The sequence below is a fragment of the Selaginella moellendorffii genome, unplaced genomic scaffold (genome assembly GCF_000143415.4).
Source record: "Selaginella moellendorffii unplaced genomic scaffold, v1.0 SELMOscaffold_38, whole genome shotgun sequence".
Classification (NCBI taxonomy): domain Eukaryota; kingdom Viridiplantae; phylum Streptophyta; class Lycopodiopsida; order Selaginellales; family Selaginellaceae; genus Selaginella; species Selaginella moellendorffii.
Genome location: NW_003314299.1, coordinates 639,447 through 658,655, shown reverse-complemented (window position 1 = coordinate 658,655; position 19,209 = coordinate 639,447). Strand labels below are relative to the sequence as shown.

General features: G+C 48.0%; 6 protein-coding genes across 6 annotated transcripts; 1 reads left to right on the top strand and 5 right to left on the bottom strand.

Moving 5' to 3' along the window:
* Positions 1 to 3,002: 3,002 nt before the first annotated feature.
* Positions 3,003 to 8,004, bottom strand: LOC9653876 (putative E3 ubiquitin-protein ligase LIN). The gene is made up of 17 exons (XM_024683712.1): positions 7,989 to 8,004; positions 7,866 to 7,933; positions 6,755 to 7,792; positions 6,563 to 6,703; positions 5,408 to 6,508; positions 5,216 to 5,360; positions 4,951 to 5,160; positions 4,625 to 4,904; positions 4,444 to 4,565; positions 4,275 to 4,394; positions 4,092 to 4,223; positions 3,912 to 4,037; positions 3,755 to 3,865; positions 3,564 to 3,707; positions 3,400 to 3,516; positions 3,227 to 3,343; positions 3,003 to 3,176 (listed from the first exon to the last, which is right to left on the bottom strand). The coding sequence occupies exons 3-17, from the start codon at positions 7,621 to 7,623 to the stop codon at positions 3,159 to 3,161; spliced, it is 3,753 nt and encodes a 1,250-aa protein (XP_024539480.1). The 5' UTR covers positions 7,624 to 7,792; positions 7,866 to 7,933; positions 7,989 to 8,004; the 3' UTR covers positions 3,003 to 3,158.
* LOC9653875 (UPF0769 protein C21orf59) lies at positions 7,999 to 9,234 on the bottom strand. The gene is made up of 5 exons (XM_024683641.1): positions 8,928 to 9,234; positions 8,798 to 8,814; positions 8,588 to 8,639; positions 8,426 to 8,487; positions 7,999 to 8,103 (listed from the first exon to the last, which is right to left on the bottom strand). Exons 1-5 carry the CDS (start codon positions 9,232 to 9,234, stop codon positions 7,999 to 8,001), a joined length of 543 nt encoding a protein of 180 aa, XP_024539409.1.
* Positions 9,235 to 9,279: 45 nt separating this feature from the next.
* Positions 9,280 to 11,631, bottom strand: LOC9653874 (transcription factor PIF3). Its single transcript, XM_002978610.2, has 8 exons — positions 11,355 to 11,631; positions 11,207 to 11,282; positions 10,298 to 11,119; positions 10,168 to 10,236; positions 10,025 to 10,090; positions 9,898 to 9,963; positions 9,678 to 9,842; positions 9,280 to 9,616 (listed from the first exon to the last, which is right to left on the bottom strand). The coding sequence occupies exons 2-8, from the start codon at positions 11,210 to 11,212 to the stop codon at positions 9,467 to 9,469; spliced, it is 1,344 nt and encodes a 447-aa protein (XP_002978656.2). The 5' UTR covers positions 11,213 to 11,282; positions 11,355 to 11,631; the 3' UTR covers positions 9,280 to 9,466.
* A 250-nt stretch (positions 11,632 to 11,881) lies between these two features.
* Positions 11,882 to 13,741, bottom strand: LOC112349362 (pentatricopeptide repeat-containing protein At2g13600-like). Its single transcript, XM_024683640.1, has one exon. It carries the CDS (start codon positions 13,739 to 13,741, stop codon positions 12,152 to 12,154), a length of 1,590 nt encoding a protein of 529 aa, XP_024539408.1. The 3' UTR covers positions 11,882 to 12,151.
* A 57-nt stretch (positions 13,742 to 13,798) lies between these two features.
* Positions 13,799 to 16,196, top strand: LOC112349391 (pentatricopeptide repeat-containing protein At4g02750-like). Its single transcript, XM_024683735.1, has one exon. The coding sequence runs from the start codon at positions 13,866 to 13,868 to the stop codon at positions 15,939 to 15,941; it is 2,076 nt and encodes a 691-aa protein (XP_024539503.1). The 5' UTR covers positions 13,799 to 13,865; the 3' UTR covers positions 15,942 to 16,196.
* Positions 16,030 to 18,231, bottom strand: LOC9653873 (transcription factor bHLH30). Its single transcript, XM_002978609.2, has 2 exons — positions 16,895 to 18,231; positions 16,030 to 16,809 (listed from the first exon to the last, which is right to left on the bottom strand). The coding sequence occupies exons 1-2, from the start codon at positions 17,555 to 17,557 to the stop codon at positions 16,327 to 16,329; spliced, it is 1,146 nt and encodes a 381-aa protein (XP_002978655.2). The 5' UTR covers positions 17,558 to 18,231; the 3' UTR covers positions 16,030 to 16,326.
* Positions 18,232 to 19,209: the final 978 nt, after the last annotated feature.

The window sequence follows — 19,209 nt, the reverse complement described above, 5'->3', positions numbered from 1 at the left end:
CACTGGGCCAACCGTGGCGACCCTTGAAGCACGAAACCGTGACGTGGTCCAGTCAGGGGTTGCCATTGAGCTCACGGGCGTAACGCTGGCGCCGGCCGACATGGTGACGTGTCAGTTAACTCTTGACGGTTGAGCCTTCGTCGAGGCTTGGTAAGTTCGTAGTGTTTAATTCTTCTTTCGTTTCCAGGTCGGTTTGATCTCGTGCTCTCTCTAATTTCTAATTCTCTTTTACTCTCGTTGCCACGGGACCACATTCACTGGATGTATATGCAGCTTCTTCTTGCTATGCTAAGTTGTGAAGTCTATCTCATTAATCCTCATAAATTGCCTTTTAGCCTAGACTATAGAAAAGATTGACAAGTGGCCACTGCAATCAAACAAAAGTTGGGAAGCCCATCAAGAGGACAAAGGGAGATGAAGCTAAGGAAACCAGAGGTCCAATTAATATCGTGAGGATTAAGGAAGCTAAAGTAGCGTAGCAAATCCTAGGGCAGGAGACTACTAGATAAAGAAGGAGAGGGAGCTCGAGACAAGTGCCAGCATGAGAATCCGCTAGTAAACAAGAAACCAAGAATCAAATATAAGTAATGTTTACTAACTTAATTTTGGTGAAAGAAAATGTGATTAGGGGTGACTATGTAAAACGCTAATTAGCACTACCTTTTACACCATTCTCTTCTCCAGAAGATGGTCTGGCAGAACATTTAGAACATCTGCTAGATTGCCACAAGAACTTAAAACTCCTAAAGCAATTGGTAATTATGACATAATAAAAAATTAAAGTTCTGGCAGAAGCATTAGCTAAATAGAATTTAGATGAACTATAAACCAACCTTAAACTTAAATTAAAGCTATAATTCTAAAACTAATAAGGGACTTCAAGTGGGCTTAATCTTGAGTTTATTGACACCTTGATGCAAATATATGATACTGGTAAGCATAATTCATAGCTTTAAATATTATACCACCTTTTTGTTCATGTTACAGATCTTATATAAAGGAGGAACATGTAAAATTGTAAATTGCATCACTAATTCCACTAAGTTTGAGCACATTTTCTTAATCTGATACCATGTTAACAAACCTGGGCAATGTGTGGACCTATTTAACAAAGCAGCAAAACATAACTTAGTTTTATTCAAGCTTAGATCAAGTTTACCTGTTATTGTTTTCATAATCCCATTAACCTTGTAGGAATATATTTTAGTGTCTTAGACTCCAAAATCATTGTTAACTCAAGACTCACAACTTATCTAATATTATACATTGAAGTTTGTTTATATTAATTTTTCATATCCTCTTTATCCCCACCTTAAAAGGAAAAAATAATTTAAAGCATTGATTCTATTTATACTCTTTGCATTTATCCTTGCTTTAACATGTATATGTATCATGTATATGTATATGTATATGTATCATATATATTCAGCCTCACTTCACTATCATATGCACTTGGTTTAAATTTTTTTTAGTAACATTTAAAGCAAAAACACAAAAAGAAAGAAAATATATTCAAGAGAAAAACTCTTATACTCTCAAGAGAATTGAAGAATTCTCCAATGGTAATGGTAAAACAAAAACTTCTAAAAATATTCACATTATGATTTAACCTTTGAAATAAGAAATTACTCAAAGTTAGGAAGCTACTCAAAGCTACTAAAGAAAAAAGCTAGGAAAGAACAAAGGGTAGAGAAAAAAGATTATATAGTAAATTGAAACTACAAAATGTCTAACTTATCCTCATAGTTATCCTTTTTAACAAGAGTTTACTTAAGTTTGTAAATATTGTCTTCCCAAAGGTTTGATCCTTACACTACATCATCTATAGCTCTCTAATTAATGTAATAATCACACTATATCAACAAGATAAAGCAAGACACTAAGAAAAACACTATGCCCATCGAAGTTGGTAATCATCTGGCAACGTATGAAAATCTTTGCTGGTGAGCTGACTGTGGAGGGCTGTTGATTGAGAAATGTGTTATTTAAGGTTGTAGATGCTACTCTATTATCCTCATCTAATAATGATTTTCGTGCTATTGTGTCCATATGGAAGAACAGTCCCCCCATCGTCGACAAAGGATTGATGCTCTAAAGCTTCTCCAACTCCAAAGTTTACACGACACAAAAAACTCTAGCCAAAGTCAGAAGAAAAGCTTCATGCCAAAGAAAAACTTACCCGTGATTGGAAGATCCAAAAGCAATGACAAAAGAGAAATATGGACATTTGCAGCAGACAATGGTGAAAATTGAAAAGAAAACTAAAACAATAACTAAGAAAGCTAAATTTGACAAAAAGAGTAGATTTAGATCTAAAGAACAGACAAAATAATCAAAGCCTAATATAAGGATATGGGAATAAATATTTTTAATTAGGGTAAAGACTTTTTTATATAAATTAATCTGACGGATACACTATTATCTTTAGCGTATTTATACATGTATTTACAGATTATTGATGATAGTTAAATATAGAGACAATGTTGATTGATTGATTAATAGTTAAATACAGGTGTTAATAACAATGTTGATTGATTGATTAATAGTTAAATACAGGTGTTAATAACAATGTTGATTGATTGATTGATAGTTGATAAATTTAAAGCTAGGCAATTATTGCAAAACATTGCAAAATATAATCTAAATCATGGGGAGCTTGTATATTTTACTAATTGCTAGCCTGCTGTGGTTAGTGGTTGATTGCAGTAGAGTAGCCACCACAAATTCTAATTCTACTGCTGGTAAGTTATGTTTATACCTATTGAACTTATTATCTTAGGTGGTAAATTTTTAGCGCTACATGGGCAATGCCACGGAGTCTTCTTCCCATGTTTACCTTTCACTGAAGGATGTTGTTCATTCTGTACTTTGTTTTTGTGTGCTTGGTGAATTATATTCCAGAGTAATCTAATTTTACTTCGTTCTTTCCGGTGAAATTTTATAGACATCGAATCACAGACATCAATCTATGAAGATTTTCAAGACCACACTACATCGACGAGTTTTTACAATGGCCTCAACTTTGGCTATGATGTCCATTCTTTACAAGACTATGGTGAGCTACGGTGAGACTAGCAAGCCACCATTGTCCAAATATTCCTACCATTTTCCGCTCTAGTTCTTTCGTTCTAGACGATACAAGCCTTCAAAGAGCCTGATCACAAACATGTCCATACCTGCAAGCATCGTGTCTCGTTTTTCACTTCGCATCGATTCAAGAGGTTACCTTGATCTTCCCGTCTCCAGATCCGCTGTAGAGCACGTCCCCGTCCACTGCCAGCGCGTTTAATTTGCTCCCTACTGCCAGACTTCCTACTTTGGCAAGCCGTGCTCGAAGCCACACCTGCGCAGAACACAGTGGTGGTTTGCATTCGAGTTCTTATAGTCAGCTTTGCTTGCCTCGATCGTTCCCGAGCTTAGGCCGAAATAGAGGAACTCCGAGCTCATAGCCATCGATCTTACTTCCGATTGTATGGACAGTGCACTTACGAGTGACTTATCGGCTTGGTTCCACACCTGTCATCGTTGATTCAGCATCGATACAGCACAAGCAAATCGCGTACCTTGACATTCATTCCATCACAGAATGATCCCGCTGTATAGATCTGACCTTTGAAAACTTGCAATGCATTTACTGGCCGTTTTCCTAGCAAAGTTCTCACGCCGCCTTGGATGCACATCATGGCAGTTCCTGATGGATCGGTTTCCTGCCAACCCATCTTAGTGACGTTTCTTAAGAACAGATTTCGCTTACATGTACGCTGTTGTCTGTGCATCCACAGTAAATCATGCCTTTGGAAGCGGCCACACTTTGTATGTTCTTGTGCGAAGAAATATGTCTTGCGTCATTCTCTTCGTATTGCACCTGTTACTAACAAGTTGATGACTGAGTAAGTCGATGCTTTCCCTACCTGAATGCCTGGGATGCCTTGTAATATAATGCACGCGAGAGAACCCGTCACAACCAGGCTTAGAACACCACCATTGAGCTCGAAGACATGGAGGCAGTGTAAGGTATCGTCTTCAATGGACCAAACCTGTTTGTAGCGACTGTTAGTCATGGCATAACCCGCGCTTACTGTTTTGCATACCCGGATAGTTTTGTCCAGAGAACCGCTGTAAAGCCTGTGCTTTGATGGTAAAATCGCCAGGCTCGTGACGCATTTTGTATGCTCTGTGGCTTCTCTCAGCAACAGCAGATTTTCTTCCGCAACTTTCCAGCTCTGATAAAGTGGCATAAGACAGTGTCAGTGTGGACCGCATGTTTCGACCACCTTGATTGTTCCGTCAGAGTGTCCACTGTAGAGAAATCCTTTTGCACATGCGAGTGCACGCACCTCACCATTGCCACTTGTATCTGCTTGCATAACCTCGTCGTGTTTCCATTCTTCTGCCTGCAACTTCGAGTGTTAACTCCAAAAGGAGAACAGGAGAACGACTCACTTTCACATTTGGGCTGGTTATGAATGTTTGGTACAGCTTTGACGAGATCCAGCTCTCATTTTTCATTGATTTGAGCGGCTTGCATACGGCAGCAGCGGACTTCACAAGCTCTTGCGTACTGGCTGTTAAAAGAAACGAGTTAGGAAGGATCGCAGGATGATAATTGAACTGCGCATCAAACCTTTGTCCGTTAGAAAACTATACAAAGCAAGAGCTGCGAGGACTCGATGAGCGTCAGATTGTAGCAAAGTTATGTATCGGGGCAGTAAGAGTTTGCGAGCTTGAATCCAGAGTCCCGTTTCAGGTAGTTCACGTGCCATGTAGAGTAACCACGTCGCGATTGTTATGCAGGGTGTCGCAAGCTCCAATGCCTCGTCAAGTACATTCTCAGCTAGCACTTCCAGCAAAGTTCCATTCTCATAGTCCAGCAGAGCTCTCGCAACTTTCTTGTCCCAGTCATCCTGTAAGTCGGTAATCGGCCACTCAGTCGGGAATTACAAACGTTACCTGCTGATAATTTTTAGTTGGCTTTGTTTTCGACGCTTTTATAAGCCAGGATCTCAGCACTGGTTTACCCGAAGAAGAAAATCTCCCGACTATGCATATGATAGTACGAGCTGCTTCCACTTGCAAAGATAGCCGATCTTTGTTCTTTATTGCCTTAAGTAGTGTGTCCATTGCTTCTTCCGTGTACACGCTATCTTTCCGAGGCTCTCCCTGCGTTATTAAAACACGTTAGAAACCAAAAACGCTCAAACTTGCATTCTTTTACCAGTAAATCTAGCTGCATTAGAAGGCCTGCTGTAAGTATTTGCTGCTCCAGTGGTGCAACTTGGAGGTGCATCAGAAGTGCGTGCATGCTGCTCACACAACCTTCAGTTTTTATAAGCCCGAGAATTTGTAGACGAGATGTTTTCCTGTCATGGTTTTGTGTTAATGTATATTGATTGAGCGAAAAGCTTACTTGTATGATCGAACAAGTTCCATAAGGAGCGCAATAGTTCTTGCCCTTGCCGCTTTATCGGCACTGTGGAGAACTTTCAGCACCAAAGTTAAGTGATCGGCTTGAGAGACGAAAGTTCTAGCGTCCTCGTTGGCTCGCACACACCTGAGTAATATCGACACCGCAGCTACTCTTTCCTTTTTATCCTTCGTGTTCAGGCTTTCGATGAGAGCTGGAACCGCTGTCAAAGAGACGAGCGTCTTGATGTTTACAGAGTTCCTTTCCAGTTCCATGCTCGAGAGTACATGCTCAAGCATTGTGACTGCAGCGGCCTTCGGTTTGATGCTGCTCTGGAAGAAAACATCGCTAATTGTCGACTCCCTGCTTTGCTTGATGACAGCTACCAAGTGCGGTAGAAAATCGGCCATCGCAATGTCGGGAAGAAAAGGCCTCAGCTGAAGCAGCAACACTTTCAAGTTGACTAAACCTTCTTTCAAGAACTTTTGCATGCGTTGGAGGCCTGGGTCTATAGTCAAGATGGTCTGCCTTGTGTGCTCATCCCTGTGAACTAGTTCAATTAGAATGTGTACTGCTTCCTTTTGAACCTCCACCGAACTCGACTTGCATATAGTTTCCATGAGACCGTCGATAACTCTCGGTTCCGTGAGCAGGACAGTGACGTCTTCGTCTCCGTGGACTTCCTCCCAGACCCGACAGATTGTCCGCACCGCTGCTTCGCAATCAGTAAGATTATCCAGTCTGCTAAGAGTCTCCAAAGACATCTTTAGTTTCTCTAACCCCGTCAGTCCTGCATCTGTCAAACTGCCTGAAGACGTGGGAAAGTAATCGTTGTTCGTAGTCTGAGGGGAATCCTTTATAGAAAACTGAGTTGACTCTGCTTTCCAGTCCGATATCAACCTTTTGAGAATATAGTTTGTTCTAGGAAGTGCTACCTTGATCAGAGGTTGCCGGCTCATGGGACAGGTTACATTTCCCCGACTTAGCCACTCCTTGATGGCCTTTCTCTCGTAAGTTTGGCCAGTTTCCAAAGTGACAGGGTCGTCAAATATCTGGTTCGTGATTGGACAGACAAAATCTTTGGGAGGCGTACTTGCAAATAAGCTGCAATGCAATCGAGTAAGGGGGCCACAATCAATAACTTCATATTCGTAGTACCTCGTCGAAGGAGAGCTCTTAGTTTCCATAGATATGTGATTGAAAACTTCATCGCTACCGTCTGCTTTGTTGCTTTTAACATTCTCAACCTCTGGTTGTGTATTATCACTGCTTAAAGTACAACTTTCATAAGTTTTCAGGCTGCAAAAGAAACACATGTTAGAAACTTATAATGCCAACGTACTTCACTACCTTTGGTTCTCGACATTCTTCCGATTGAAGATTGCGAGCTCGTGAACGGGTGTCATTGGTGGTTCCGCGATCGGCATAAGTGGAGGAACGCGCTTCTTCAGAGAATCGGCCGTGAGAGTTAGCCAGTCCTTGTAATACTGTGCAAACTCCCGTGTGTGATCGTCCAGACTAGCCTGGTAAAGCCCCTCGACCCCTTCCAGCTGCTCTTTTTGTTCCAGAGTCAGCAAATCCTCTTCTCCGTCTTCCTCTCTCGACTGGAACGAGTAAGAAACGTCGTCGGACTCGGCCATCTTGATACGATGTCGTTGAAGAGAATACCACCCTTTGATGCTTGTAAGATGAGGCTGGAACAACTGGTCCCATAGCTGAGGGGCAAACTTGAGTCTAGCCGACCGAGGATCCACCAGGAACATATCGAGCACGCAAACGGCAGCCTTCCGGTCATCGTTCCGTAGCTTCCACACGTAGGAGAGAATAAGCGATCCCCAAGCCGATAGATACGTCCCTGGAATCCCTGCTATCTCACTTCTCACGTCGAGCAGCGCACAAACTTGTAGCATCTTCTCGGCGTGCTGCAGCCTCGCGCTCTTCGTCTCCTCGTGTGGAGTTCGTATCGCTTCCTCCACTGCCTCGATCCCCCAGTCCAGGTTCGCCAGCACCGCTTGCTCGGCATAGTCGACATAGCCTCCTTCGTTGTCGCTGTGTTGCACCAGTGCTTCCGTGCAAAGCTTCTTGTGCTCGGCTCGTCGATCGCTGTCCAGCAACTGATCCAAGATATAGCTCCCGACGGTGGAGAGGACGATTTTTTCGATTTGAGCTGGTGTTCGTGCCGCCGCAAAGTTGTGAGAACGTTTTTTTGATGCCATCATCTATCATCGTCCGCCCTGCTAGCTAAAAAGCCTCGGTTTCTCTGGATCTAGACTTCCTCCTACGACACTCTGTCACGCGAGAGTTGTCCTAATGGCCGCGTCCTATTTTTGTTTTAGCGAAGTTGTCCGGTGTGCCTTGGCATCTCAGAGGACGAAAGCATGCATAACACTGGTGACAAATTCAGCACAAGAACAGAAGCAATGATGTAAGCTCGTAGCTAGTGAAACTTTTGGTTACGTACATTATATTTTGTTCAGAAGCTGTTTGTCCAAATTGTCACATTTTACGTCGTTAAATGCGTCCAAGTGGCTAATCAACAGTCGTTAGCGACGGACACTATTGGAAATAAGGTCAATTTGCTCACTATTACTTATTTATCTGAATCGAATGTTGCTCGTCCCGTGGAAGTGAGCTTTCAGAGCTTGTGGATTCGCCCACTCAGAGTTTGTGTAGGAGTCGTCTGTGTTCTCTTTTAGAGTCTGCAAAGCAGCGTTTGCGAGAATAGAAAGTCAGCTATTGCAGGCCAAGGAAAGCGTAAATAATAGAAGCCAATGACCTTTTCTTCTTGCTGCCTTTTGTAGTACCAAGACATCATGGCCTTTTGAGTCTCCGCATCTACTGGCTTCTCAAGAAAAAAAACAGAACAATTAAACAGTGAAACAATGCCGAGAAAAATAAAGAGCTTACAGGCTCACGCATAGGAGCCCCACGGCCTCTTTCTTGAAGCTTGGCAATGATCTTTATACACAAAAATAAACAAAAGGACGTCAGGTCAATGTACTATCAAAGAAAACTTCCAACCTTTGTCTTGTCATTCTTCCCGACGTAATCCGCAAGTCTTTTGTCACGCATGAGCTCTTTTCCTGCCCACCATAGCTGCGCAGTAGCCGGATTTAAAGTTTCCATGCCTGGCTTAAGAAAAATCTTAGCAAGATGGTGACAGAAAAGAACTGGTATACTTACCTTCAAAAGTTCCAGTAAGTTGCTGCTGCACAGGGTCGTGCCTGGGAAGTCCCTGCGGATAGCAGATCATCACAGCGCCTTTGATGTTCTGGATCATCTCCTTGAGGAAAAAACTGGACAGCGGGACTTTGTAAAGCACTTGATCCTAAGAAGAAAAGAAGATATGGATCACTGATCAAAGAAAAAAACTAAAATGTGGCAATCACTTACTTTCGAAACGCTAGTCTCTGCGTCCGATAGCGTTCTCTTGAGCGTCTCACCCACATTGGGATCGCAAGCTTTGAGAAATAATATAATCACGTAACATGAAAGAAAGATCAAGGAACAATCTAAAATTTACCTTCTCCAGTCCGACGACCGCTTGGATCCTTCTTGTAGAACGGCCCTCTTTCCTTACGAGAAGAAGAGCTACTGGCGCCAGTGGAATTACCCTCGTCTTCCTCCTCCTCGTCTTGTTCTTGCTCCTCCTTGGATTTGATCGGCCCATACTCCAGCAGCTGCCCGCATTCCTGGACCAGATGGAGAATCCGGAGCTGGAGATTATTCACGGCGACGACATCCCTGACGATCGCATCGACGCACTCGGCGCCGGGCGCCTCGAACAAGAACTGGCGATCATCGCCCTGCTTGAAATGCAAGAGCACCATAGAAATTTCCCTCCTCTTTCTCTGCCCTAAAAACTATAACCACGATTGGTAGTTACTTTTGTTCTTTATAACGTGACAAAACTTTGCGCTGTACAAAGCAAACGAGCACAAAACGAGCAAAGCAAGCGGTCTTTCGCTTGTTCTTCGTTCTTCGGTATGGATGGGATTCCAGCCATTTTATCCTGGATTTGGCTGGAAAACAAGAATGAAGCCTTCGAATCTTCATGATTTCTCATTGATGCCTCTCGGGCTTTTGCAGCTGGGAAGAACTTTGCTGCAGGTTTTGCTGCTGCTGCTGCTGCTGCTGTTGCTGAATTTGGATCTGGAGTTGCTGTTGATGGTGGGTCATCAAGTGCGCATTGTACAAATCGGTGCTCACTCCCTGGATGTCACGCGCGCGTTAGTGCTACGCTTTAGAAAAGCTCTGAAAAGCGAAGACAGACCTGCGGGAATTGAGCATTCGTGGGAGGAGCTCCAGCATTGAAATGGAGTCCCGGATGCTGTGGGAAATGGTGCCCGGCCACGTCTACCAGGCGTACTCCCACACCGTACGGTGATGAAACGGGAGGAACCATTGGGAACATCATCCCGCTTCTCATGGACATCATCTGGCACAAACGGAAAAGCACTTTTAGAGTCGAGCCACGAAATTGGACAGACCACCTGTAGTTGATGTTGAAGTAACTTAAGGTACTCAATCGCCTCGTCCAACATGGACGCCTTGTCAGTCTAAAACAAAAGAGAAAAAGAAACAGTGGTTTTAGAAAAACCATTAGAGTCTCTTCCTCACCTTGTTAGAGTTTGGTATCAGTTCCTGTAAAGCTTTCATTCTCTCGTTTATCCTGTCCCTCCGCTTCTGTTGCCACATGAACAAAGAATTAGAAAAGAAGAATCAAAATAGAATCCATCACAACTTGAGAACTTCCAAAATACCCGCTCAGAGAGATTGTGAACTTCTGCTGCTCTACTTCTTTTGGACCCCTTGGGAGGCTTCTTGTCCCTCTATCAGATCATAAGAAAAGCATTAAAAACACCAACATGAATGAATGACAGAAACGCTTACTCTAATTTGACACCCCGCCGTGTCCTCGACGTCTACTCTTTTGCAGTCCCTGTCGGTCTTATCGCTCCGTGATCCACCCGTGGTAGCTGTGAAGGAACTATCATTTGCATTCCCCAAAGTCCTGCCAGAGTTCTTTGTATCGTAGCTGCAGTTCATATCCGAACCTGTGATATCCGTCTCACTTGGCGCATTCTCGTCGCTCGGCCTACAACTTCTACACTCCAACGTACTCCTGTCCGATTCCAAAGAAATAGCTTCCTGAGCTTTCCATGCCTTTGCCGCGACCCGTGTAGACGTCGTTGCCGCGGACAAAGAAAACTGGGGGAAGCTCCCGACTAGAGGCTGAGACGAGGACGAGCTCGGGAAACTTGATGGATCCTGGAATGGTGGCCTTGCTTGAGTTGAGTGAGGCCGAGTTGTCAATGGCTGGCACACTGTTCTCGACTTGTTAAACGTTTGCACACCGCCAGTTTGAGGCACAAAGCCCGCCGCTCGTCCAGCGGCTAGCGCGAGAGCGGCATCAGCATTGTTGCCTCTCGACTGCTTCTGGAGATCTGTCCCGAAACTTTGCTGGATCCGGGGATCTCGGAAAACTTGTAGCGACGAGCATGGTCGATCTGCGGAGCCCCCGGCACCAGCAAAGAGCTGAGTGCCACAATTCGGGTCGTCCAAGTGTAGCCACGACGCCATATCGTCTCGAGCAGCGGCAAAGTTTGATGATCCAACGGCGGCCTCCACACTATCCAAATGCATTAGAGCGGACGATTCCTCTTTAGAATCCCAGGGATATTGCCAAAACGTGTCACTTCTCGTGTCAGTATTCTGCCCAGAGGATAGATTTTTTAAAAGAAGAAAACCATGAGTGCTCGCTCGCTTTGTGGAGAAAATCTCAAAATCCTTATATCTTACCTTCATCCAGCCGAGCCTAAGTCACGATCAAACGCGATCCCAATCCAATCCAAAAGCCCCTACGCATTCTCGTACCCTGCCAAGACCAAAGAAGCCGCCGGCATTCGGACGAAATATCGAGAATGCGAGAGAAAGATCGGCGAGTTACCTCGCATTGCAGCTCCCAGCGCTCGAATCCACGCCCCCGCTGCGAAATGCGCCCCTCCCGCGACGATATTTCGCATCCAGGAGCTGCGAATGCGGGAGACTATCGCCAGAATCCCACGCCGCGACGCGAATCGAGGCGAATTCCAAGCACACCGACCAGGCGATCGAATGCCGCCATCACCGAGAGAGCGCCGCGCCGGAGCTCCTCACGTCCTTCCCCACGAAACGAGAATACGAGCCGGAGAAGGATCTTGCCTGGATAACACGTGGCATTGTGCGTGCCCTAATCATTTGGATGTAATTTGGAAACTCGTCATTGTCAGCCATTATCCCTTAGGGCAAGCGCTCCCAACGGCCGCGATGCGCCCATGTGGCAAATCCAACGGCGGGGACCCCGTCAGCTTGATTATTCTCCACCACTTGTTGGGAGATCCCTTCTTGTGGCGGTGGTGCCTGTGTGCCGCAATCTTTGCGAGGCGTCCGCCGTACAAATTTCGCCCGTACTTCCTTTCCAGCAATGCTAGCAAGGGTCAAATAATTTGTTCGGTTGGCATTGTTTTAGTGCTTTGCTTTTTATCCTCGGACAGACCGACACGGCCTAACGTACAACTCTCTTCTAAGGGCATGTTGTTGTTGGTGGCGTCCACGTCAGGGCATGGCCTTAATCCCTGCTTGTCTGTCGGTGGTGCGTGGATACGATGCCAGGATATATTCCACCTTTTGACTTGGGGTGGACTGCTTGGTCAAAGTCCGCACCAACCGTTGACCGCCGAATTCCTCCGGATTCTTCGACTTTCCTCATGCTGCCGTCTCGAACTCAAACTGGATTTCCCCCAAATTTCCAGTAGTCTGGAAGATCGACACCCCAGCCTCCAGCTCCACCGCCTCAATCAGTGACACCGTGCTTCCAAGGTCACCGGAGCGGCAAACGAGATCCACGAGGCACAAGTAGTGATCCTTGCACGGTATTTTGTGGCCGTAGTCGCCAGTGAGCGAGCGAAAGCATTGCAAGCCGAGATGCAGCTCGCCGGCGTGGCTGCATGCCGCCAGCACGCTCACAAGCACAACGTCGTCAGGCTGTATACCGTGCTGTAGCATGGAATGGAAAGTCTCCAAAGTCCTGGCGGTATGCCCGTTTTGGGCATATGTCCTGACCATCGCAGACCAGGCCACCAAGTCCTTGCGAGGCATGTCTATAAACGAGCTCCACGCTTTCTCAACGCTGCCGCATTTACCATACGTGGTGACCAGGGCGGTTGCAACAGCGGTGGTCTTGTGGAGATTACACTCGATTGCAACTTCGTGGATGGTTTTGATTTGTGAAAGAGATGGTATGTTCGAGCAGGCGTTCAGTACACATACAAAGCTCACGGAGTTTGGAGCCTCCCCTTCAAGATCCATCGTCTTGAATACGAGGATGGCATCGTTGGGATGCCCGTTTTGGGCATACCCAGCGATTACGGTGTTCCAGGTGACAACGGATTTTTCCGGAGCACCGCTAAACATGGCAATGGCTTGATCAAGATGAGCACTTTGGACGTATGCTCCGATCATTGCAGTCCATGAGATAACGTTTGGATTCGAGAGACCATCAAACAAACGTTTTGCTCCATCCACATCGCCGCACTTCCCATGCATGTTCAGGAGAGCGTTCTTCACTTTGAAATCCGAATCCAATCCTGCATTGAGAATAACAGCGTGAAGCATTTTTCCTACTGCTAGATCGACGCACGCCTCCAAGACACTGATGAAAGTCACAGCATTCGCTTTAACTCCCTCCACATTCATCGCCCAAAACATTGCAAGAGCATCTATCTTTCTTCCGCTTTGAGCAAAAGCCGCCACCATCGCATTCCATGTCACAACGTTTTTCAAAGGAAAAGGGATCAAACCAAAGAAAAGCTTTGCCTTCTCCAAATGCCCATTTGTGGCATATGCTGAAAGCATAGCGTTCCAAGACACGGTATTTCGATCAGGCAATCGATCGAAGAGTTCTTCAGCCTCCGTGACCATCCCATGCCGCGAGAATGCGCTCAGCATTGCGTTCCACGAAATCACATTCTTCTCCGGCATAGAATCGAAGACGAGCTGCGCGTTGTCAATCTCCCCACACTGGGAGTATGCCTGGAGCATGATGTTCCACGAGAAGAGATCCGGCCGCTTGATCCGATCAAAGGCTCGTCGCGCCTGGGACGCCTCCCCGCATCGCCCATACATCTGCGCGATAAGATTGCCCAGAAATGTGTCGCCATCGTAGCCGCGCTCGCAAATGTGGAAGTGAACTCGCTGCCCCTCCGCCAATCGCTTCGCGGCGCCAAATCTCTGGAGCAAAGCAGCGTATGTTGCCGAATCTGGCGCTCCCAAGAGCTCCTCTATCTGCTCGTTCATAGAAGAACCCTAAACTATGTTTATAACGGTCAGTTCTAGTCAACGGTCATCTTCCTAGCAGCCCAGTCAAAGATTAAGAGGAGGGAACGACGCGATGAATGAGAACGATGGCCACATCCATTAGATGCGCCAGGCGCTCCGTTTCATGAGCCAAGCTTCTGTCGCTAATCCTCCTCTTCGCCACCGAGAAGATTTGGAGCGCGAGCTCGCGCCACTCCTTCGGCAATGCATCAAGACGAGGGATCTATCCCAGGGCAAACAAATCCACAAGAGAATCGTGGAACTAAGCCTAGAAGGGAGCCGATTCCTCGGTCACCTCCTCATCCAGATGTATGGCAAATGCGGCTGCATCGCAGAGGCGCAGCGCGCATTCGCCAGCATCCACACCCAAAACATCTACTCCTGGAATCTCATCATCGTTGCGTTCCTCGAGAATGGGAATCTCCAGAGCGCGCAAGACCTCTTCGACCGCCGGCCCCAATTCAGCGTCATCGGATCAAACGCCATGATCTCGGCATATGCCCAAAACGGGCATCTGCGAAAGGCAAAAGAGATCTTCGATTTCATGCCAGACAGAGATACCGTCTCGTGGAACGCCATGATCACGGCATATTCCCAGAACGGGGATATACGCTCAGCCAAGAGAATCTTCCACTCCATGAAAGAGAGAGATGTGGTCTCCTGGAACACGATGGTCGCGGCATATGCCCAATCTGGGCACGGCAGGGATGCGATACGGACATTCCGTACAATGGAGCTGGAGGGGTTGCGGCCCGACCACGTGACCGTACTGTGCGCCCTGGCCGCTTGCGCGGAGACCAGGCTGCTTTCCGAGGGGCGGCAAATGCACGTACGAGCCCGCCAGTTCTGGGCCGAGACCAAAGTGGGCAACGCGGTCATGGACATGTACGGAAAGTGTGGCGCGGTAGGAGAGGCCAGGTTGGTGTTTAACTCGCTGCCCGTTCGGGACGTGGTCGCGTGGACTACACTCTTGGTCGCATATGCCGCAACTGGGGATCTTGGTCAAGCAAGGCGCGTGTTTGACGAGATGCCCGACAAGAACCTCGTCTCGTGGAACTGTATGATCATGTCGTACTCCCAAGCCGGGCATTTCCAGGATGTTTTGGAGATCTTTGGTTTGATGCTCCGGAGAAATGTGGTGCCGGACGAGGGCACTTTTGTCACGGTCATCGACGCTTGCGCCAACGCCGGAGCCTTAGTCGAGGGCGAGGACATCCAGAAGCTCGCCATCCAGCATTGCACGGTCAATGGTCAACGGTTGGTCCATGGCTCACGGTCAACGCTCGGCCTCAAGATCGGTAATGCGCTTCTCTCGCTCTACACGAAGTGCAGCCGAATGGAGACGGCGCTGGAGATCTTCGAGCAGATGCCCGTGAGAAACGTTATTTCTTGGACAACGCTAATCTCCGCATATGCCCAACAAGGGCATGGCAGGGAATCTCTCAAGATTCTTCGAAAGATGGACCTTGAGGGCATCCCGCCGAACGAGGTAACCTTCGTGAGCGCGCTGGACGCGTGCGTGGCCGTCTCGGCGCTCCCCGAGGGCCGCCAGCTCCATCGCCGGTCCATCGACACGGGCATATTCGCAGTGGATGCCAAGGTCGGCAATGCGATCATCAACGTATATGGCAAGTGTGGGAGACTCGGTTCCGCCCTTTCGGTTTTCCGTGATATTCCTCGTAGAAACAGGATCTCTTGGAATGCGCTACTCGCCGCATATGCCCAGAATGGGCATTGCAGAGAAACTTTGGATCTCTTAGCGTTGATGACTCTCGAGGGTATCCAGCCGGATCAGATCACTTTCACGAGCGTACTCTCGATCTGTGCTCACGCTGGTCTGCGCCGCGAGTGCTGGAGCCAATTCGTGGCGGTGAGGTCCGATTACCGGATCACGCATGATGTGACGCACTACGTTTGCATCGTTGATCTCCTGGGACGCCTGGGCTACCTTGACGAGGCGGAGGAGCTCATCGCAGCAATGCCATTCGAGCCCACTGTGATCGTCTGGACGACGCTGCTGGCAGCATGCCGGATCCACAAGAACACAGAGCTTGCAGTCAATGCCGCCGTGCAAGCGATCGCACTGGAGCGTGGCGACCCTGCTGGACTCTACATCCTCCTCGCCAACCTCTACTTCGATGTGGGCCGAGTGGAAGAGGAAGAAGATGAAGAGCCCTAAGCGTTTGGCTACGTGGCACAAAATATACGATCCACGTGGACGCTACTTTAATCCACGCGGGGGCCACGTCGGTAAAAAACCATAGAGCTCTAGTCAACTTCATCTTTTTAGAGAAAAACAAAAAAAGAATATAAAGCAGTGCTGGCAACCATGATGGAATGCCACGCATATACCCAGAAACGCTTATTCAAATACCAACACAAAACACCACAAAGCAATACAAAACCGAAAGGAAGGAGAGGAGCCAGGACGAAAGAAAAGCAAAAGAAAGGGAAGAGAATAACAAGGAGATACACGATCACACCAGAAGACAACGGAAGCAACCAACACGAAACATACCTTTGTCTCGAGAGAGATCTATAGAGCTCGGATCGATCACCGTTATTTAGTAGGACGAGGAGGATGAGCCCATCTTCTGGCGCTTGCTAGAGCCGTAGGCCGACGTCGAGAGCTCGCTAGATCGCTCGATCACTGCCCTCAGTGCCTCTTGGACGCAGCTCACACTCGGCCGGTCACCGGTCCCATCACTGCTGGATTCCATGGCGGCGCCGCCTTGTTCGTCGCTGTGGTCCTTGCCGATGAGGATCACATTCTTGACGCGCCCACCCAGCGTCGCGATCTCGGCCTTGAGCGTCCTGAGCTTGAGCGTCCGCAGCGCCTTGGTGAGATCCGAGAGGAGGTCGGGGCGGTCCTCGCAGCACAGCGACGCCTTGAGCACGAAGTTGCCATCGCTGCTGGACGCGTCTGTGTCCACCTTGAGCTCGTCCACGTCCGTCGGGACCGGCCCGCCCTCGGCGATCTCCGCTGCCTGTCGCTTGAGATCTTTGACGTGCTCGATCACCTCGGCCAGCAGCGACGCTTTGTCTGTCTGCGCAGCAAAACACCAAGCCGTGAGCTTTTTGCTTTCACAGCAGCAACAGTACGAACGACAACGAAAGCGAAGACCATACTACCTTGGTGGTGCTCGGGAGAAGGCCCCGCAAAGTGTTGAGATGGTTGTTTATTCGCTCACGTCTCCTTCGCTCCGCTTCGCTGTGGCTCTTGGATGCTGCCAGAGCCTTTGCATCAATTATCTCTTGCGGGGTCATCTTCGACAGATTGATAAGCTCGCTCCGGTTGTGATCCAGAACAAGGGACCCCCCATTGTACTGCAGAGGGTAGTGGTGCCTGCCACGGTCCTTGTAGCTCAACCCCACTCCATAGCCGCTCGACGAGGAAGCTAGCGCCCCAGACTTGTAGAGATCGTAAGGGAGTGTCGAGAAGGGCGAGGAGGAGCCGTGTAGATCGTGGAAGCGGCCAGGAGCGGAAGAACCACCACCGCTAGCGTGCAGTAGAGAGGAGACGTGATCCTGCTTTGTGACGAACTGGCCGTGCTGCGACGATGCTGCCGCGAGCTCTGGGAATGCGGCGGTGGAAGTGGCTTGCGCTGCTGTACAGCCAGGGGCGAGAGGAGGTATCGTCCATGGCGGACGAGAGCTCGAGTGGCCCGCGGCAGTGACGAGACTAGCAGGGAGCTCCTGCTTGAGCTTGGAGAAGCCTGCGTACGTCATACCCAAGCCGGACGAGTCTACAAAGGGAAATCCCACGTCCACATTGTTCGTCGATGGGCCTCCCATGGCTGGCGTGCTCGAAACCTTCGCAAATTTCCAAGCCTCCACACCGGAATTTTCTTCTCAGCAGGGAATACGCGCGGAGATTGCAGTGCCTCCCCCTAGATCTTGATCTTGGGAGCTCGCATTCTTCTGGCTTTCTGGCGAGAAGACTCCACCATGGAGATGGGAGAGGCGCGCGATGCGATCCGACAGCCCCAGGCGTAGGAAAAAGATAGGATGAGCCGCAATATCACGAGCCTACCTTGGATTTCTCTGACGCCTACTCGCGATTTTCTTCGCTCGCATTCTTGTTCTCGGCGTGAACGCGGTCACGGTTCCAAGACCTCGGCCCGACCTGTGCCATGACCAAAGCGAATTTCGGCGATCCGGAGCCCCGACGCCGGTACTGCTGCTCCGTCTTCGTCGATTCACGGAATTCCTGTCCAGCCCGGGCTACTGCGCCGGTCGTTTGCAGCCGCCTAGCGCGTCGAATGCCACAATCTCCATGGGATCTCTCACCTGGAAGAGAAGTACTACTCGAAAACAATATCGGAAACCCTCACAAAACCCCCGTAAGATCGCAGCAGGAGGAGCAGGCTCGATGAGGCGCCTCTATCGCGAACAATCGATAGACACAGCATGAAATCGAGAGCGCAAAAACGCTCGATCGATCGAAACAGCGCCAGAGAGAGAGAGAAAGAGAGAGAGAGAGGAGACCCTAGCACCAAGCTACGGACATCGTACGCTTATATAGTGTGGCGCTTGAGCCGTCACACCTGGGGGGCTCAAAGGGCGGAGTATGCGCCATGACCCGTCAGGCGTGAGGGCGATCGTGGGGGTCTGTAAATGGGGGCCATGGCCATCATATCTCATACATTCCCATGGCCATGAACATGGGCATGGCCAGCCATGGGCATGCGCCACATGATGCCGGCGCTGCTGGTGATTTGATGTGGCATGCATGGGGGGCAGGAATTTCGCGCTCCCAAAATTTCACTTTTGACTGGCCGACTAAAGTAAAACCTATAGACGTGAAAACCAACATGTATAGAATGTGGTACATTGCACAGAAATCATTCTTTGTCACCTCCAACGGTATGTGTTCGTTACTCTCGAAGCCCTCTTTTTTTGACCTAAAAGCATCTTGATAGGATCACTAAAGAATAATATGGGAGAGCCTGAAACAACGAGAAACATCCCATCCTGTGAGGAGCAGATCATAAGATGGATGATCATTGTTTTTAGATTTTACTATAGTTTATGCGCTCCAATTATATCGTGCAAGTTAATGGATGGTTTTGATATTTTCCGCGTGACAACAGTGGCAAGTTTTCAATGGTGTTTGCTGTTTACCATGATGTATGAAACAGGGTCAAAAATCTCGCAAGGGTTTTTTTAAGCTTGATACTCGTCGCAAATCCATCGCCCTCTCGTCGTGGCCCAAAGTCTATGATTGATGCAAGCGTATACAAACTTAAATCACATGCCACTAAGGTTTATTTGATTTTGATTGCTTCAATTGTAGTGGCGATACGTGGCCCATCCACGACTTTATTTGTAAGGTTCAACCACAGAGCACCAACAAGAACAACTGTTTAGCTGATAGATAGCAAGAAAGAAGATAGCAATAGCACACAAACTATAAAACTAATCAAGCATATCGGGAAAATATTATG

Bases quoted from the DNA above. Each gene is read 5' to 3' on its own strand.
- LOC9653875 (XM_024683641.1), bottom strand. From the start codon at position 9,234: ATGGTGCTCTTGCATTTCAAGCAGGGCGATGATCGCCAGTTCTTGTTC. The intron at 8,488-8,587 runs GTAAGTATACCA...TATGGTGGGCAG, and splicing joins ACTTACTGGAACTTTTGAAG to GAAAAGAGCTCATGCGTGAC. The intron at 8,104-8,425 runs GTTGGAAGTTTT...GCTGCTTTGCAG, and splicing joins GGAAGAATGACAAGACAAAG to ACTCTAAAAGAGAACACAGA.
- LOC112349362 (XM_024683640.1), bottom strand. From the start codon at position 13,741: ATGAACGAGCAGATAGAGGAGCTCTTGGGAGCGCCAGATTCGGCAACA.
- LOC9653873 (XM_002978609.2), bottom strand. From the start codon at position 17,557: ATGGGAGGCCCATCGACGAACAATGTGGACGTGGGATTTCCCTTTGTA. The intron at 16,810-16,894 runs GTAGTATGGTCT...TTTGCTGCGCAG, and splicing joins TTCTCCCGAGCACCACCAAG to ACAGACAAAGCGTCGCTGCT.
- LOC112349391 (XM_024683735.1), top strand. From the start codon at position 13,866: ATGCGCCAGGCGCTCCGTTTCATGAGCCAAGCTTCTGTCGCTAATCCT.
- LOC9653876 (XM_024683712.1), bottom strand. From the start codon at position 7,623: ATGATGGCATCAAAAAAACGTTCTCACAACTTTGCGGCGGCACGAACA. The intron at 5,361-5,407 runs GTAAGCTTTTCG...AAACCATGACAG, and splicing joins GAACTTGTTCGATCATACAA to GAAAACATCTCGTCTACAAA. The intron at 4,395-4,443 runs GTGAGTCGTTCT...TCGAAGTTGCAG, and splicing joins TAACCAGCCCAAATGTGAAA to GCAGAAGAATGGAAACACGA.
- LOC9653874 (XM_002978610.2), bottom strand. The intron at 10,237-10,297 runs GTAAGCGTTTCT...ATGATCTGATAG, and splicing joins CGGCGGGGTGTCAAATTAGA to AGGGACAAGAAGCCTCCCAA. The intron at 9,964-10,024 runs GTGAGGAAGAGA...CTTTTGTTTTAG, and splicing joins TGATACCAAACTCTAACAAG to ACTGACAAGGCGTCCATGTT.